Below are 19,285 nucleotides of genomic sequence, written 5' to 3'. Positions count from 1 at the left end.
TAATAAATCAAATCAAATCAAAAAAGTTCTAAAAGGTTTACCTTTCGGACTCTACAGTTTTTCCTCAATCCTCGGGATTAGGGGAAGAATGAAAGATATCAAAGAGAACTCCTCTCCCCCACCCCCCCGAATTATTTTTCAGTCACTTGGTGCCTCGCATTCCGTAGGTTTTAGAACATAGAACAGTACAGCACAGAACAGGCCCTTCGGCCCACGATGTTGTGCCGAGGTTTATCTGAAACCAAGATCAAGCTATCCCACTCCCTATCATCCTGGTGTGCTCCATGTGCCTATCCAATAACCACTTAAATGTTCCCAAAGTGTCTGACTCCACTATCACTGCAGGCAGTCCATTCCACACCCTAACCACTCTCTGCGTAAAGAACCTACCTCTGATATCCGTCCTGTATCTCCCACCACGAACCCTATAGTTATGCCCCCTTGTAATAGCTCCATGCCCCCGAGGAAATAGTCTTTAAACGTTCACTCTATCTATCCCCTTCATCATTTTATAAACTTCTATTAAGTCTCCCCTCAGCCTCCTCCGCTCCAGAGAGAACCTTCCTAGCTCCCGCAACCTTTTCCAGGGGGAAAACCAACAATTGCCTGCGGTCTTCCTTGACTCCCATTATTGCGGGTTGGGTTACACAATTCCCTTTGATCTCCTGGCATCCCGGCCAACGTTCCTCCCTCAACCACCGTCGACAGTGAACCAATGAAGTGGTCACTCGCCCAAGTGTCGCGGTTTGTGGGATCTTGCTGTGCACACGTTCGGCATCAGAGTTTACCTCCATAATCACAGTGGCTGCAGAAAAAAATCTCATTGACTGATGGCCGATGCGGCGAGGTGCTATAACAATGCAAGTTACCCCCTCCCCCCCATGAGGAACGAGAGGTTCATTCAGGCTGAGCCCTCCCTCTTTACAAATGGCCATGAGTTGGGGTTTAGCTGGACTGGATAGGCCGTGCACTGTATTCCGAGTCCATGCGCTTGGAAATCTGAATGATTCCCTTTGTCCATCCCTGCTTAACATTCAAGGTTACTCTTCCCTCTAAACACAACTCATTTCAAACATTTTTCTGCTTTCATTTCAGCTCCGCATTCTTTTCCCCTTCAATCCTCAGGTCATTGGCTGTAGATTTGAACTAATTTGTGACTTGCAAGTAAATTCTCAAAAGGCAGGGGTTATGAAAGAATCGAAATGCATTAGAGTGGAAAACATTGATTAGAACTGCCACGGCTCCTGGATTCAGTCCACCAGAAGCATTAAGAGGTTGGACAGTTTTATATTATAGAATCATGGAATCTCTATTTGGGAGAAGAGGCCATTTGGCCCATCATGTCTGCACCGACTATTTACATACGCTCTCACACTCGTGGAGTCTCCACCCTATTTCTGTAACCCCACACATTTCCCATGGCCAATCCACCTAACCTGCACATCTTTGGACACTAAGGGGCAATTTAGCATGGCCAATCCACTTAACCTGCACATCTTTGGACACTAAGGGGCAATTTAGCATGGCCAATCCACCTAACCTGCACATCTTTGGACATTGAGGGGCAATTTAGCATGGCCAATCCACCTAACCTGCACATCTTTGGACACTAAGGGGCAATTTAGCATGGCCAATCCACTTAACCTGCACATCTTTGGACACTAAGGGGCAATTTAACATGGCCAATCCACCTAACCTGCACATCTTTGGACATTGAGGGGCAATTTAGCATGGCCAATCCACTTAACCTGCACATCTTTGGACACTAAGGGGCAATTTAACATGGCCAATCCACCTAACCTGTACATCTTTGGACACTAAGGGGCAATTTAGCATGGCCAATCCACCTAACCTATACATCTTTGGACACAAAGGGGCAATTTAGCATGGCCAATCCACCTAACCTGTGCATCTTTGGACACTAAGGGGCAATTTAGCATGGCCAATCCACCCTAACCTGCACATCTTTGGACACTAAGGGGCAATTTAGCATGGCCAATCCACCTAACCTGCACATCTTTGGACACTAAGGGTCAATTTAGCATGGCCAATCCACCTAACCCGCACATCTTTGGACACTAAGGGTCAATTTAGCATGGCCAATCCACCTAACCCGCACATCTTTGGACACTAAGGGGCAATTTAGCATGGCCAATCCACCTAACTCGCACATCTTTGGACACTAAGGGGCAATTTAGCCTGGCCAATCTGCCTAACCTCCACATTCCAAAGGGGAATCATTAAGCTTGTTTCCAGCTTCCATCTCAAGTTTAATACTGAATCTTTGGACTTTTAAGACCTAAGTGCACATTACTTCTTCAGTAATCACCTTTTCTTGTGTGTGTCTGTGTGTGAGAGCATGTGTGAGTGTGTGAGCGTATGTGTGAGAGAGCGTGTGAGTGTATGTGTGAGAGAGCGTGTGAGTGTATGTGTGAGAGAGCGTGTGAGTGTATGTGTGAGAGAGCGTGTGAGCGTGTGAGTGTATGTGTGAGAGAGCGTGTGAGCGTGTGAGTGTATGTGTGAGAGAGCATGTGAGTGTGTGAGCGTATGTGTGAGAGAGCGTGTGAGCGTGTGAGTGTATGTGTGAGAGAGCGTGTGAGTGTATGTGTGAGAGAGCGTGTGAGTGTATGTGTGAGAGAGCGTGTGAGTGTGTGAGCGTATGTGTGAGAGAGCGTGTGAGCGTGTGAGTGTATGTGTGAGAGAGCGTGTGAGCGTGTGAGTGTATGTGTGAGAGAGCGTGTGAGCGTGTGAGTGTATGTGTGAGAGAGCGTGTGAGCGTGTGAGTGTATGTGTGAGAGAGCGTGTGAGCGTGTGAGTGTATGTGTGAGAGAGCGTGTGAGCGTGTGAGTGTATGTGTGAGAGAGCGTGTGAGGATGCCGTGGTGAATATATTCGGGTGTTTACAAGTAATCATTTATCCTTTTTTTGGAAAGTTACAAGTAAACCTATTTCGTGTCTATTCTTGAGAGTTATGGCACTAAAGGAGTTTATGCAGAGCAAGAGTGGGATAGCTCTATAGGGAGTGGGATAGCTTGATCTTGGTTTCAGATAAAGCTCGGCACAACATCGTGGGCCGAAGGGCCTGTTCTGTGCTGTACTGTTCTATGTTCTATGTTCTATGTTCTTAAGATCCCATAAATACCCAATATTTTCACGAACAAATTTTTTTGTGATATTGGTTGACGTAAAAGTGCCTTTTTAAAAAAATTATTTCTTCATGAGATGCAAGCATCACTGGCAAGGCCAGCATTTATTTCCCATCCCTACTTACCCTTGAGAAGGTGGTGGGGAGCTGCCTTCTTGAGCCACTGTACGTGTTGTAGGTACACCCCCAGTAAAGGCAGCAGGACAGGTAGATGAGGTGGTTACGAAAGCCTATGGGATACGTGCCCTTATTTGCCCAGGCATCGGATCTAAGAGCAGGGAGGTTATGATGGAGCTGTGTCTAACACTCGTTAGGCCACAGCTAGAGTACTGTGTGCAGTTCTGGCTGCCACCCAATAGGAAGGATGTGATTGCACTGGAGAGGGTGCGGAGGAGATTCACCAGGATGTTGCCTGGGCTGGAGTTTTCTCAGCTATGAAGAGAGGCTGGTTAGGCTGGGGTTGTTTTCCTCAGAGCAGAGAAGGCCGAGGGGGGACCTGATCGAGGTTAGAAAATTATGAGGGACATGGATAGGGCAGATAGGAAGAAACTTTTCCCCTTAGTAGAGGGGTCAATAACCAGAGGGCAGAGATTGAAGGTCAGGGGCAGGAGATTTAGGGGGGATTTGAGGAAAAACCTTTGCATCCAGAGGGTGGTGGGAATCTGGAACTCGCTGCCTGAAAGGGTGGTGGAGGCAGGAACCCTCACAACATTGAAGAAGCATTTCGAAGAGGACTTGAAAAGCTTACAAGGCTGCAGACCAAGTGCTGGAAAATAGGATTAGAATAGACAGGTGATTGATGGCTGGTACAGGCACGATGGGCTGAAGGGCCTCTTTCTGAGCTGTAAAACCCGATGGGCGGGATTTTCCGGGCACGCTCGCCCGGGGGCTGGAGATTCACACTCGAGGTCAGCGGACTTTTGCATGGTCCGTTCCTGCTCGCTACAATTCCCGTGGGAGAACTCCACCCTATGATTCTATGATAATACAGTTAGAACAGAAACTCCTTTGCTCTTCCAAATAAAAAGAATAATCAAAATAAGTTTTTTTTAAAAACTGCAATACAAGTACTGTCTGCATCCACGGGAGAGTGCAGCTGGGTTTTGAATTATCCGTTTATCTAAAGGGTGATGCATCCTGCCAATGCAGCACTCCCCCAGGACGGTTCAGCCAAGATACACGAATCAACCCTCTGGATCTTGAACCCACAACATTCTGACTCTGAGACAATTATAGCAACTTCACTGAACCACGCTGACAAACTTGCTCCCTTCCAGTCTAACAACCATCTGCTTCTGAGTTATTTACTGTTTGTAACTATAATGTGTGTGTGTGAGAGAGAGAGTGAATATGCGTTGTATGTGACAGTGCATGTGAACCTGTGAAATCATAGAATCCCTACAGTGCAGAAGGAGGCCATTCGGCCCATTGGGCCCGCACCCACAGCAATCCTATCCAGGCCCTATGTTAGAATGTAACCGGTGACAACTTTGTATTGGATGTAATGTGACCAATGGGAACAAGATGTAAGGGTCAGCTGACCCAGTAAACCATGGAACCAATTACAGAGTGATGTAATCGTCAGCTGACCAGCTGACTCACTATCTATACAAGATACGCTGTAGCAATTCTCCAAAGATCCTTAGACAGCACCTTACAAACCCACGCCCACTTCCATCTAGAAGGACAAGGGCAGCAGATACAGGGGAACACCACCACCTGCAAGTTCCCCTCCGAGCCACTCACCATCCTGACTTGGAAATATATCGGCCGTTCCTTCGCAGTCGCTGGGTCAAAATCCTGGAATTCCCTCCCTAACGGCATTGTGGGTCAACCCACAGCACGTGGACTGCAGCGAATCAAGAAGGCAGCTCACCACCACCTTCTCAACGGGCAACTAGGGATGGGTAATTAATGCTGGCCCAGCCAGCGACGCCCATGTCCCACGAATGAATAAAAAAAATATGGAACTATGTCGAATTGTGGAGAGCTTGGAGTGGCCCAGGGCGAGACCCCAAGTTTGGAGTAATGATGTTTCTTTATTAAACCCTTTTTTTGATTTATAAGTTGGAGTAAGTTCTGTTGTATTTTCATTAGCTGCAATTTGAAGAGGTCCTTCTGAAGAATCACCTACCCCGTAACCCCGCAAGTTTACTCTACTAATCCCCCGACACTGAGGGGCAATTCCGCATGACCAATCCTCCTAACCCGCACATCTTTGGAGTGTGGGAGGAAACCGGAGCACCCGGAGGAAACCCACGCAGACACAGGGAGAATGTGCAAACTCCACACAGACAGTGACCCGAGGCCGGAATCGAACCCGGGTCCCTGGCGCTGAGAGGCAGCAGTGCTAACCACTGTGCCACCGTGCTGCCTGTATTAGTGGAGGACGTGGGAGGGATATTGAAGTAAGGCTCCCATGAGGGACAGTAATAATTGAGAAACTATATGAATCATTTATATCGTTAATGAAGCCAATTACATTCTTACGAGACCCACTGACTCCATTGTGAAGCTTTATTGCTTTAACAACTCTAACTAGAAATCCATTTCATCTTTTGATTTGATTTAATTTGATTTGATTTATTATTGTCACATGTATTAACATATAGTGAAAAGTATTGTTCCTTGCGCGTTAGACAGACAAAGCATACCGTTCATAGAGAAGGAAAGGAGAGAGTGCAGAATGTAGCGTTACAGTCATAGCTAGGGTGTCGAGAAAGATCAACTTAATGTAAGGTAAGTCCTTTCAAAAGTCTGACAGCAGCAGGGGAGAAGCTGTTCTTGAGTCAGTTGGTACGCGACTTCAGACTTTTGTATCTTTTTCCCAACGGAAGAAGGTGGAAGAGAGAATGTCCGGGGTGTGTGGGGTCCTTAATTATGCTGGCTGCTTTGCCGAGGCAGCGGGAAGTGTAGACAGAGTCAATGGATGGGAGGCTGGTTTGCGTGATGGATTGGGCTACATTCACGACCTTTTGTAGCTCCTTGCGGTCTTGGGCAGAGCAGGAGCCATACCAAGCTGTGATACATCCGGAAAGAATGCTTTCTATGGGGCATCTGTAAAAGTTGGTGAGAGCCGTAGTGGGCGTGCCAAATTTCTTTAGCCTCCTGAGAAAGTAGAGGCATTGGTGGGTTTTCGTAACTATCTTTGAATTATAATTAGCAGTGCTAACCATTGTGCCACCGTGCCACTCAGAAGGTTCATGCTGAACATCACGTGCTGTTCTAATTTTAAAATGCTGACTTTTTTAATCTCAACAACTTTCGACTCAATGTCAATATGAACTTCCTGAGGTGCAGGAACAGAGCTAAACAAAGAGGGGGTCCAACAAAGACTCAATCCAATGAGAATATGTCTTGCCATATATAGTTTTGTGTGGAGTTAAGAGGGGAAGGGAAAACCATTTTCATTTACACTGTGAGAAAATAAACATCTTCCTCCAAGCTGTGTCCTCAGACTAAACAAAATGTTGATCCTTGGGAACACATTACATGCTGATCTTGCAGTCTTGTAAACAGAGCCACAATCAACAGAGACACCAGCCAAAGCGGGATCAAGTTATAGAATCTCGACAGTACAGAAGGAGGCAATTCAGAGCCTGCACCAACAACAATCCCACCCTATCCCCGTAACCCCACATAGTTACCCTGCTAATCCCCCTAAAACTAGGGTCAATTTAGCATGGCCAATGCACCCTAACCAGCACGTCTTCCGCACTGCGGGAGGAAACCGGAGCGCCCGGAGGAAACCCACGCAGACACGGGGGAGAATGTTCAGAGGGCGGCACGGTGGCACAGTGGTTAGCATCGCTGCTTCACAGCTCCAGGGACTTGGGTTCGATTCCCGGCTTGGGTCACTGTCTGTGTGGAATTTGCACATTCTCCTCGTGTCTGCCTGGGTTTCCTCCGGGTGCTCCGGTTTCCTCCCACAGTCCAAAGATGTGCGGGTTAGGTTGATTGGCCATGCTAAATTGCCCCTTAGTGTCCTGAGATGCATAGGTTAGAGGGATTAGTGGGTAAATATGTAGGGATATGGGAGTAGGGCCTGGGTGGGATTGTGGTTGGTGCAGACTCGATGGGCCGAATGGCCTCTTTCTGCACTGTAGGGTTTCTATGATTCTATGACTCCGCACAGACAGTGACCCAAGCCGAGAATCGAATCCAGATCCCTGGTGCTGTGAGTTAGGGTTGTTCTCTCTGGAGCGGAGGAGGCTGAGGGGAGACTTAATAGAGGTTTATAAAATGATGAAGGGGATAGATAGAGTGAATGTTCAAAGACTATTTCCTCGGGTGGATGGAGCTATTACAAGGGGGCATAACTATAGGGTTCGTGGTGGGAGATATAGGAAGGATATCAGAGGTAGGTTCTTTATGCAGAAAGTGGTTGGGATGTGGAATGGACTGCCTGCAGTGATAGTGGAGTCAGACACTTTAGGAACATTTAAGCGGTTATTGGATAGGCACATGGAGCCCACCAGGATGATAGGGAGTGGGATAGCTTGATCTTGGTTCCAGATAAAGCTCGGCACAACATCGTGGGCCGAAGGGCCTGTTCTGTGCTGTACTGTTCTATATATGTTCTATATATGTGAGGCAGCAGTGCTAACCACTGTGCCACCGTGCCGCCCCTAAGTCATCGGGAAGAGGGAGCAGAGAGAAGAGCAGTGACGTGCCGCCAATTATTTCGGTCCCTCGTGGGAGCTTTACTTCAATATCTTTCCCAAATCCTCCACTGATGAGGGCGCCACGGTGGCACAGGTGGCACTGCTGCCTCACAGAACCAGGGACCCAGGTTCGATTCCCGGCTTGGGTCACTGTCTGTGCGGAGTCTGCACGTTCTCCCCGTGTCTGCGTGGGTTTCCTCCAGGTGCTCCGGTTTCCTCCCACAGTCCAAAGATGCGCTGGTTAGGTGGATTGGCCATGCTAAATTGCCCCTTAGTGTCGGGGGCATTAGCTAGGGTAAATGCATGGAGTTGTGGGGATAGGCCCTGGGTGGGATTGTGGTCAGTGCAGATGCGATGGGCCGAATGGCCTCCTTCTGCACTGTCGGGATTCTATGATTCTATGATGATTCAATGAGTTCCTGCAGTGCATCTTGTAGATGGTACACACTGCTGCTATTGTGCATTGGTGGTGGAGGGAGTGAATGTTTGTGGAAGGAGTTGCAGCCAAGCGCGCTGCCTAAGGAGCCTTCTTGAGTAGTCATCAGTTGCCATTGATTTCAATGTGAAGGAACATCGGGGGTGATGAATATTGGGGAGACGGCTTCGTGGAGGCAGGGGCACAAATTCATAATGCACAATATTTATCAAAGTCATTCGTGGGACATGGGCATCGCTGGCTGGCCAGCATTTATTGCCCATCCCTAGTTGCCCTTGGAGGGCAGTTGAGAGTCAACCACATTGCTGTGGCTCTGAAGTCACATGTAGGCCAGACCGGGTAAGGACGGCAGATTTCCTTCCCTAAAGGAAATCAGTGAACCAGATGGGTTTTTACGACAATCGACAATGGTTTCATGGTCATCAGTAGATTCTTAATTCCAGATAATTTTTATTGAATTCAAATTTCATCACCTGCCGTGGCGGGATTTGAACCCGGGTCCCCAGAACATTAGAATCCATAGAATCCCTATAGTGCAGAAAGAGGCCATTGGCCCCATTGAGCCTGCACCGACAACAATCCCGCCCAGGCCCTATCCCCGTAACCCAAAGTATTTACCCTGCTAATCCTCCTGACACTCAGGGGCAATTTGGCATGGCCAATCCACCTAACCCGCACATCTTGGGAGCACTTGAGGGAAACCCACAGGGAGAACGTGCAAACTCCACGCAGACAATGACCCGAGCCCAGAATTGAACCCGGGTCCCTGGCGCTGTGAGGCAACAGCGCTAACCACTGTGGCACCATGCCACCCTGAGTTTATCTGAGATAAAGATGGTACGGGTTAGGTGGATTGGCTAAAGTGCCCCTTAGCGTCAGGGGGACTTAGCTAGGGTAAATTCATGGGGTTATGGGGGTAGGACCTGGGTGGGATTGTGGTGGGTGCAGACTCGATGGGCCGAATGGCCTCCTACTGCACTGTAGGGATTCTATGATTCTAGATACCAGCCCGGTGATAATACCACTAGACCGTAGCCTCCCCTTGCAAATTGCCTTCATTTATTCAGCGTGGGTTGAAAAGGAAGTAGAGTGTTGTCTCTTTACGTTATGTTGTGAAATGTCCCCGGTCTCAGCCTTGAGATTGTCACCTACTCCTGCGGCCTACAAGTGGCAGTGCCACCAAGCAAAATCTTCACCACCAACAGAGTAATCAGAGTCAGAATCAAAGCGAGGCGGTCATCTGTCTGACTGTTATTATTTCGACAGTTCTTTCTCCTCTTCCATCTCTCCCTCCACTTACCACCCGCTGGCCAATGTCACCATGAGATCCCCTTTGCTAAACTGAAACCTGCGTTCACTCCGGGGGTCCTGGTTGCTATGGCAACATGCACTTTCTTCTCCCCCCTCCACCGCATGCACAATGTGGGCCAGAGCTACGGATAGAAACATTAAAAACTAGCAGCAGGAATAGGCCGTTTGGCCTGCCGAGCCAGCCCCGCCATTCATTCTGATCATGGCTGATCATCAAATTCAATATCCTGATCCCCCCCTTCCTCCCCATATCCCTCGATCCCTTTAGCCCCAAGAGTGATATCTAATTTCTTCTTGAAATTAGACAACATTTTGGCCTCAACTACCTTCTGTGGGAGTGAATTCCACACATTCACCACCCTCTGGGTGAAGAAATTTCTCCTCACCTCAGTCCTAAAAGGTTTCCCCCTTATCCTCAAACTATGACCCCTAGTTCTGGACTCCCCCCACCATCTGGAACATTCTTTCTGAATCTACCCTGTCGAACCCTGTTCGAATTTTATAAGTTTCTATGAGATCCCCTCTCACTCTTCTAAACTCCAGTGAATCCAATCCTAACTGACTTAGTCCCTCCTCATATGAGAGACCTGCCATCCCAGGAATCAAACCTTTGCTGTATAGCGATAGTGGAAGATCCAATTTCCCTTCCATCAAGCATGGCTGACCAGGAGTCTCTCCCACTCTTACCATCAGCCATTGGCGCGTTTGGAAGGATTTACAGGTTGACACTCAACCTGTTTGGCCGTGTTATGAACGCACCTTCCTCGATCGTCAAGTCCTGGGGTGGGACTCGAACCCAGAGCTTCTAGCTCAGAGGCAAGGCTGCTAACTCACTGTGCCACAGGACGTCCATAAATTGAAACCTACACAATGTTAAAACCAAGGAAGACAATAGAGTTGATCGTCATGTGCTTTCACCAACTTCCCACTTCCCACTCTATCATTACTGGACAATAAACAAGAGTTTTATCTGATCCCTACCTCAGGGTTTGGAGTGAACTCTGACATCAATTGCAATGATTCGATGACTATGATACAACATTTTTTTTAAAGGTTTAGTTACTAGTGTCACAAGTAGGCTTACATTGACACTACAATGAAGTTACTGTAAAAATCCCCTAGTCACCACACTCCGGGGCCTGTTCGGGTACACTGAGGGAGAATTTAGCACGGCCAATGCACCCTAACCAGCATGTCTTTCGGACTGTGGGAGGAAACTGGAGCACCCGGAGGAAACCCACACAGACACGGGGAGAACGTGCAGACTCCGCACAGACAGTGACCCAAGCCGGGAATCGAACCCGGGTCCCTGGCGCTGTGAGGCAGCAGTGCTAACCACTGTGCCACCGTGCCACCCCTAACATAAGATAGGCTCCAATGAATCAATTGGGACAAATACTTTTATTCAGAGAGCGGTGGGAATGTGGCAAGGTTTGGTTGGGGCAAATTGTATGGATGAATTTCAGGGGAAGCTGGATAAAGTCTTGAAAGAGGAAATCATTGAAAGATACGTTGATAGGGTGAAATGAAATGGGCTGGGAAAAGCCCTTGTAGAGTGGTAATGTTAACACGGAAAAATGGGTGAAGTAAATGCCACATAATTGCCATTTGAATGGAGTTGAACCCATCCTGTGTGGGCTGTGGGCAGATTTTGGGAGTTTTAAGTGATTTAGACCCACGTCAGCAGTGAAGCAGTGCATCACGATAGGTCACAACTTTCTCAAAGCATTCAGACCTTTGTTTATGCTGAGCGGCACTGAGGAGTTTTGGTAGAATCACTGGCGGGTACATTTGGGGACTATTTTGGGAACTCCCTTGCATTGCCTTATTCACAGCATCATCAGTAGAAAGTATGAACGTAACCACTTAGTTGCCACTCAGGTAACCTCAGTCAAGTCAGGCTGGAGACAACATCCACCAGCTCGATTCCACTCGCGTGCAGTGTGGTCGAGAGACTTTCATACATGCCCACAAATCTCAGACAGCGACCAAGGCACCATAGAATCCCAACAGTGCAGAAGGAGGTTATTCGGCCCATCTAGTCTGCGCTGGCTCTCCAAAAGAGCAACTTAACCAGCACCAACCCCCCCTCCCCTCCCCTCCCGCCACAACCCCACACATTTACCAATTCATCTAATTTGCACATCTTTGGACACTAAGGGGGTAATTTAGCACGGCCAATCCACCTAACCCGCACATCTTCGGAGTGTGGGAGGAAACCGGAGCATCCGGAGGAAACCCACGCAGACACGGGGAGAATGTGCAAACTCCACACAGACAGTGACCCAAGGCTGGAATCGAACCCGGGTCCCTGGCGCTGTGAGGCAGCAGTGCTAACCACTGTGCCACCGAGCTGGGTTCTTCCTCTTTGTTTTTTCTGCTTCACGAGCGCAGTGGCTAATCTCACTGAACGCCTCAGATCTGTTTCGATAAACTACTTGAAGAAAGCCACTTCATAAACCAGAATAAATCTGACTCTGCAACGATGCCCTGTCATGACAGAGATTTATTCAGTCACATCATTCTCTGACTCAGAAGCGAATGGACACTGTTTGCTCCTCTCAGTATAAAGTTACTCTGTTCAAATTACTTTGTTAATTTTAGCTTTAAGATGCTACCTCTCCATTAGGATTCTCAAATCAAATTCTCGGTTCATTCATTTTGCAATGCATGATAAAAAGGACTGACTCATCAGTGTATTAATAACTCAATGAACAGACAGAAAATTATAGTTTCACCTTGCAGTTAAAAATCCCGTTTCAGACGCAGTTACAACACAAGCTTATTGCTCACTCTCAACATACAGACTCAAGAATATCTTCTTTCCTGCTGCAATCAGACTTATATACCTTATATTAAGCTGATCTTTCTCTACAGCCTAGCTATGACTGAAACACTATATTCTGCACCCTCTCCCTTCCTCCTCCCCTATGTACTCTATGAAAAGTATGCTTTGTCTGCATAATGTACAAGAAACAATACTTTTCATTGTATCCCAATACACGGGGCAGCGGCACAGTGGTTAGCACTGCTGCCTCACAGCGCTTGGGACCCGGGTTCGATTCCCAGCTTGGGTCACCGCCTGTGCAGAGTCTGCACATTCTCCCCGTGTCTGCGTGGGTTTTCTCCGGGTGCTCCGGTTTCCTCCCACAGTCCGAAAGACGCGCTGGTTAGATGCATTGGACGTACTAAATTCTCCCTCGGTGTACCCGAACAGGCGCCGGCAACTAGGGGATTTTCACAGTAACTTCATTGCAGTGTTAATGTAAGCCTACTTGTGACACTAATAAATAAACTTTATGCAACAATAATAAATCAAAGATAAACATTTACAAACATATAGAGTCAACGAATCTACACAGATTCTGATGTCACAGACATTTACAGTGTAGGAGTCCCTTCTAACCATCAAGTCTATCCTCGACTAGTTAGTCCCACTCTTCCACAGAGCTCTGCCAATCTCTCGTTAAATCCAATTGTCTTTTAACATCTATTGCGATTATTATTCCATCACCATACAAGGTGGTGCGTTCCAAACCATGGCAGCTAACTGCTTGAAAACAGTTTACTAATCTCCGCCTGGTCCCATTACCTTAATGGTTTTGATTTGATTTGATTTATTGTTGTCACATGTATTAGTAAACAGTGAAAAGTATTGTTTCTTGTGCACTATACAGACAAAGCATACCGTTCATAGAGAAGGAAAGGAGAGAGTGCAGAATGTAGTGTTACAGTCATAGCTAGGGTGCAGAGAAAGATCAACTTAATGCAAGGTAGGTCCATTCAAAAGTCTGACAGCAGCAGGGAAGAAGCTGTTCTTGAGTCGGTCGGTACGTGACCTCAGACTTTGGTATCTTTTTCCCGACGGGAAGAAGGTGGAAGAGAGAATGTCCGTGTCCCTTATTCACTGCACCATTCATGCCTGCCTCTCCCTATCTATGGAAGCCCCTTCGCAATTTGGAATGGGAGTGCTGTCCTGAATGGGAAGCCAGCTCCCCCACTCAGAGAATGAAACGAAATAAAAGAGAGGGGGAAAGGTTGAAGTGGAGAGACTTCAACCTTGTGAAAAACGAGATTCAAAGAGCGGGTGGGTGAAATTGTACGTTACGGTAAATGCTCGCCGTTAGTCAAATGAATTTTACCACACCGTACTTACCCAGTAAGTGCCTCAGAAGTGCCATCTCACTCGGTGTCCAGGCTGAATACATGTGCAGAGCTCTGAGGAGCTGCGCTGACTGAGAATGTTTCAAGCCACATCCTCTCATTCTAACCATGTCAAAAGGCAGGAAACTGGAGGCAAGCCGAAGATTGAAGTAGATACATATTTTTTTTAACAAATGTTCCAGTTGGATTGTGGTTGACTCAGGAATAGCCAATGGGCTTAAGATGCAGCTAATCTTGACGTGGAAACCGTTTGTAAGATTAGATGCGAAAACTCCTTCAACATTTAGCTCGTGTATACACTGGCTTCAATAAATGTGCTGACGAAAAAACATCAGACAGATCCTCTGAAGGAAACAACACTTGACCTTTCAAACGCGCAATTGTTTTTGTATTCCTGTGAGATGTGACAATGAGGTTTCCGACCTTTCTAAGCACAGGAACTAGGAGCAGGAGTAGGCCATTCAGCCCTTCAAGCCATTCAATGTGATCATGGCTAATTCTCTACCTCCATGATGCTACATTCCCACTTTCACCCCGTTACCCCTCGACGTGGTTAAATTCTGGAAAAAATATCTATCTCTCTTGGGCAGCATGGTGGTTAGCACTGCTGCCTCACAGTGCCAGGGACCCGGGTTCAATTCCCGAGCTTGGGCCACTGTCTGTGCGGAGTCTGCACGTTCTCCCCGTGTCTGCGTGGGTTTCCTCCGGGTGCTCCGGTTTCCTCCCACAGTCTGAAAGAGGTGCTGGTTAGGGTGCATTGACCCAAACAGGCGCCGGAGTGTGGCGACTAGGGGGATTTCACAGTAACTTCCTTGCAGTGTTAATGTAAGCCTTACTTGTGACTGAAAAATTAACTTTACTTCCAGTCCAAAGATGTGCAGGTTAAGAGGATTGGCCATGCCAAATTGCCCCTTCATGTCCAAAGATGTGCAGGTTAGGTGGATTGGCCATGCTAAATTGCCCCTTAATGTCCAAAGATGTGCCAGCTAGGGGCATTAAAGTGTAAATACAGGGGGTTACAGGGATAGGACCCGGGTAAAGGTGCTCTGAGGGAAAGTTGGTGCAGACGTGCTAGGCCGAAAGGCCTCCTTCTGCACTGTAGGGATTCTATGTCAAATCCCACCCTAAGGGAAGGCGTTTCTGGTCACTTCCTTCCCTGAGACAGGAAATTCCCCGCCCGAGGTCAATGGACCCTCAAATTGCCCATCAGATTTTCCGGGCCTGGATGCGACGAATTCCAGTGGCGGGCGGGGCTGGAAAATGAACCCCTAAATTTGACCTGTAAGTTCCTAGAGGGTGACCCCTTCCTGACTGATGGGCGTAAAGTCAAGCTGCCCACTCCCAGTGCGGTACTGAGGCAGTGCTGAGGTATCCGAGGTGCCACCTTTCACTTTGGACATCCAACCAAGGTGCCAACTGGTCTGTCAGGTGGACGTAAAATTTCAGACCAGCTGTTCGAAGAAGAGCAGGGGAGTGCGGCCTAGTTCCCTGACTAACATTTATCCCTCAACTGACATCGCTAAAACAGACGTCTGTCCCACAGTCACCTTAACATTTTGGGGAGCTTGTTGGGCACAGATTAGCACTGAATAATAGTATGGGCGCAAATTATCTCTTTTTCCTCCCCTTCTTCCATCCTGAGATGGCGAGGGTTGGCAGGGAGTATCTCAAGGCCTTAACCCTCCCCGCGCCCAAATTCCAGAGCTTTCCCTATCCCCCACCCTCAAGGGAATTGCCGGCAAATTCGCCAGAGGAGTAAACTCCAATTGCTTGCATACACCTCCAGTGGAGGGAGGGTGTAATTACATCCAGACCCCGTGTTCACATACGATCCCAGTTATAAACAGAGTGAGCTCGATGTAATACGGGCGATTAAAAAGGAGCAGGAAGTGGAGGCAGATATTGCCTCGTCCACCAAATCTTAAAAGCAATCGAGCATAGCCCAGTGAATTCAGCAGTTCATCGGTACAGATGGTTCGCAGTTTATTCAGCTGTTTCAGTTTTGAACTCACTCATAATTTCATCCTAATTGTGGTGTGAGCAATCTTGTATGTGGTGAAATACATGAGAAAGGTGTTTTTCAAGGGTTAATGGGTGGCACAGTGGTTAGCACTGCTGCCTCAAAGCGCCAAGGACTCAGGTCCAATTCCGTCTTGGGTCATTCTCTTTGTGGAGTTTGCACCTTCTCCCCGTGTCTGCGTGGGTTTCCTCCGGGTGCTCCGGTTTCCTCCCACACTCCAAAGATGTGTAAGGTTAGGTTGATTGGCCGTGCTAAATTGCCCCAAAGATCATAGAATCGCTACAGTGCAGAAGGAGGCCACTCAGCCCATCAAGCCTGTACCAAAAACAATCCCACCCAGGCCCTATCCCCTTAACCCCACATATTTACCCTAGCTAGTCCCCTTGACACCAAGGGGCAATTTAGCACGGCCAATCAACCTAACCTGCACACCTTTGGACTGTGGGAGGAAACCGGAGCACCCGGAGGAAACCCACGCAGACACGGGGGGAACGTGCAAACTCCACACAGATGGTGACCCAAGCCGGGAATCGAACCCGGGTCCCTGGTGCTGTGAAGCAGCAGTGCTAACCACTGTGCCGCTGTGTAGGTTAGGTGGATCGGCCATGCTAAATTGCCCCTTAGTGTCAGGGGCCTAGCAGGGTAAATACGCAGGGGTTAAAGGTTATGGGTGGGATTGTTGTTGGTGCAAGCTCCATGGGCCAAATGGCCTCCTTCTGTATTGCAGGGATTCTATGATCTCAGTGGATCTCCAAACCCCCCCTCCCCCACCTCTTCCAATGCCATGTTCTTGATTTTTGAATGAGGGGACTGCGCCCCCAGGAACCCACGAGCAAATGTAGCAGGGTCGGCACGCCATCGACCCTTATAATAAGCCCCAGCTATACCCCCCCTCCTCCTCACTTGCCCACAACTGGGTTCATATCAACAACAGCAGGATGGGACCCTTAAGCAGACATTGCCCACTTAAAGGCCTCAATTGATGGTACGTTGGGGCTGCCAGCCTCGGGCCTTCCCACGATGGACTTTGTTATGTTCTAACCATGTTAAGGGTTGTGGATTTTAAATCAAAAGAAACCGATGTGGCTTGCATACATAGATTCAAAATAAGCACGACGGATTTATTGTAGGAATTGGTACTTGTACAGAGTAGAAAAATGTAACTAAGCCAGGAGCCTGTGAAGCACCCCAATGACATCGCCATCAAATCATGTGACTGTCTCTTAAAGCAATCATGCAACCACTTAAATATATAACATACTTAATCAGGGCGGAGGCTGGAACGTGGCAGGGTTCCCACTTGAGTTCAATCCCGCTTCAGTAAATGCCCTCCTTCACCAAACCCAGCATTGTGGTGGGGGAAGGGGGAGGTGGAACGGGCACAAGATCCCGCCCATAGAATCACAGAATCATCTCCACTTTTATTTTCAACTTGTCTCAAAGAACAAAAAACAAAGAACAGGACACCACAGGAACAGGCCCTTCGGCCCACAAAGCTTGCGCCGACACTTTCTAAACTAAAGATTTTTTGCTTCTATGTGGTCCATAGCCCTCTATTCGCTGCCTATTGTCAAGATGCCTCTTAAACGTTGCTACTCTATCTGCTTCTACCACCTCCTCCGGCAACGCAATCCAGGCACTTACCCATCTCTGTGTAAAGAAAATTGCCCCTCGCCTCTCCTTTAAACTTTCCCTCTTTTATCTTAAACCTACGTCCCCCAGTAATTGACATTTCTATCCTGGGAAAAAGACTCTGACTATCCATTCTATCCGTGCCTCTCATCATTTTGTAAACTTCTACCCGGTCGCCCCTCAGCCTCTGATGGTCAAGTGAAAACAAATTAGGGTTGTCCAATCTCTCCTCATAGCTAATACCCTCCAAACCTGGCAACGTCCTGGTAAACCTTTTTCTGCACCCTCTCCAAAACCTCCAGTTGAACTCAGAAGAGGGATTGCAGGATATGATAAGATGTGAGTAGCAAAGAATGGAGCAGTTCTCTTGGGATCCAGTTAATAACAAAACACTCTTGAATTCTGGGATGTAATTAAGCTGCCTCTATTAATCTCTGTCCTCCTCCTTTAAGATGCTCCTTAAAACCTTACACTTTGACCGAGCTTTCATATTATCGTTTCATGTTTAAGTTTTAAAATGTTTTTAAAAATTCATTCATGGGACACACTGGGTGGGCCAGTATTTACTGCTCATTCCGAGTTGCCCGAGGGCAGTTGAGAGTCAAGCACATTGCTGTGGCTCTGGAGTCACATGTAGGCCAGACCGGCAGATTTCCTTCCCTAAAGGACATTAATTAACCAGAACGGTTTTTCTGACAATCGACAATGGTTTCATGGTCAGCAGTAGATTCTTAATTCCAGATATTTTTCATTGAATTCAAGTTTCACCATCTGCCGTGGTGGGATTCGAACCCGGGTCCCCAGGACATTAGCTGAGTTTCTGGATTAATAGCCTAGCGATAATACCACTAGCCCATCGCCTCCCCGTAAGAATAGGTATAAGTTTATTTATTGGTGTTACAAATAGGCTTACATTAACACTGCAATGAAGTTAGTGTGAAAATCCCCGAGTCGCCACACTCCGGCGCCTGTTCGGGTACACTGAGGGAGAATTTAGCAAGGCCCAATGCACCCTAACCAGCACGACTGTGGGGGTAAACCGGAGGAAACCCGTGCAGATACGGGGAGAACGTGCAGACTCCACACAGTGTCAAATTTTGACTGGTAACACTCCTGTGGGATAAGGATGAAAGAGGCTACGGAAATGCAAGATGTTGTTGTGCCTTCAACCGAGCGCTTTCAACAGGAAGTGTTTGTTGTCAACCTTACTTCATTCTTTCTTACATGTGATCGACGGCTGTATAAAAGTGGGAGTTCATCTCCTCCCAGGTCGCATTGTCCTTGCTCAAGGCTTCAATTAAACGTAAATGCATTCAGCGAGCACTTAAACCCTGCTCTTCGATCTCTGGCAGCCTGATTAGGATCGCTGTGGTCCAGGACTTCCAACAGACTCTCAACTCCCCAGGCGATGCAAACTAGAGTCCAGTTTAACCCCAAAACCGCCAGTTTACCAGAAGGCTTTTACCAGGGGTGGGCCAGTCAAAACTGAGCTTCTGGGTACCAGCTATTCAAGCCCCAAATGACCTGCATTTCGATAGCACCTACAATTCCCGTCGCGGGCGGAACGGGGAAAATTCGCCCCACAATGTTTTGGCCTCAACTGCTTTCTGTGGTCGCGAATTCCACAGGCTCACCACTCACTGGGTGAAGAAATTTCTCCTCATCTCAGTCCTAAAAGGATTACTTTGTATCCTCAGACTGTAACTCCTGGTTCTCAGAAACATTTTTCCTGCCTCTACCCTGTCTAACCCTGTTTGAATTGAAGTTTCTGTGAGATTCCCTTTTATTCAGCACAGTGACACAGTGGTTAGCACTGCTGCCTCACTACTACCTGGGTTCAATTCCAGCCTCGACCTGTACAGAGTCTGCACATTCTCCCCGTGTCTGCATGGGTTTCCTCCGGGTGCTCTGGTT

The 19,285-nt window shown here is 47.8% G+C and overlaps 1 protein-coding gene across 3 annotated transcripts in view; it reads right to left on the bottom strand.

Annotated features, from left to right (window-relative positions):
• The window catches only part of LOC144507669 (adhesion G protein-coupled receptor E3-like), a 102,073-nt gene extending 88,272 nt beyond the window's left edge, over window positions 1-13,801 (bottom strand). For all 3 annotated transcript variants that reach the window (XM_078234825.1, XM_078234826.1, XM_078234828.1), the window contains exon 1: window positions 13,712-13,801. In XM_078234825.1, the coding sequence (XP_078090951.1) occupies window positions 13,712-13,763 (52 nt within the window). In that variant the 5' untranslated portion in view covers window positions 13,764-13,801. The remainder of the gene's footprint in view (window positions 1-13,711) is intronic.
• Between the last annotated feature and the right edge of the window lie 5,484 nt (window positions 13,802-19,285).

Source organism: Mustelus asterias, chromosome 19, assembly GCF_964213995.1.
Source record: "Mustelus asterias chromosome 19, sMusAst1.hap1.1, whole genome shotgun sequence".
Taxonomy (NCBI): Eukaryota; Metazoa; Chordata; class Chondrichthyes; order Carcharhiniformes; family Triakidae; genus Mustelus; species Mustelus asterias.
This window is presented reverse-complemented; position numbering and strand designations above follow the sequence as displayed.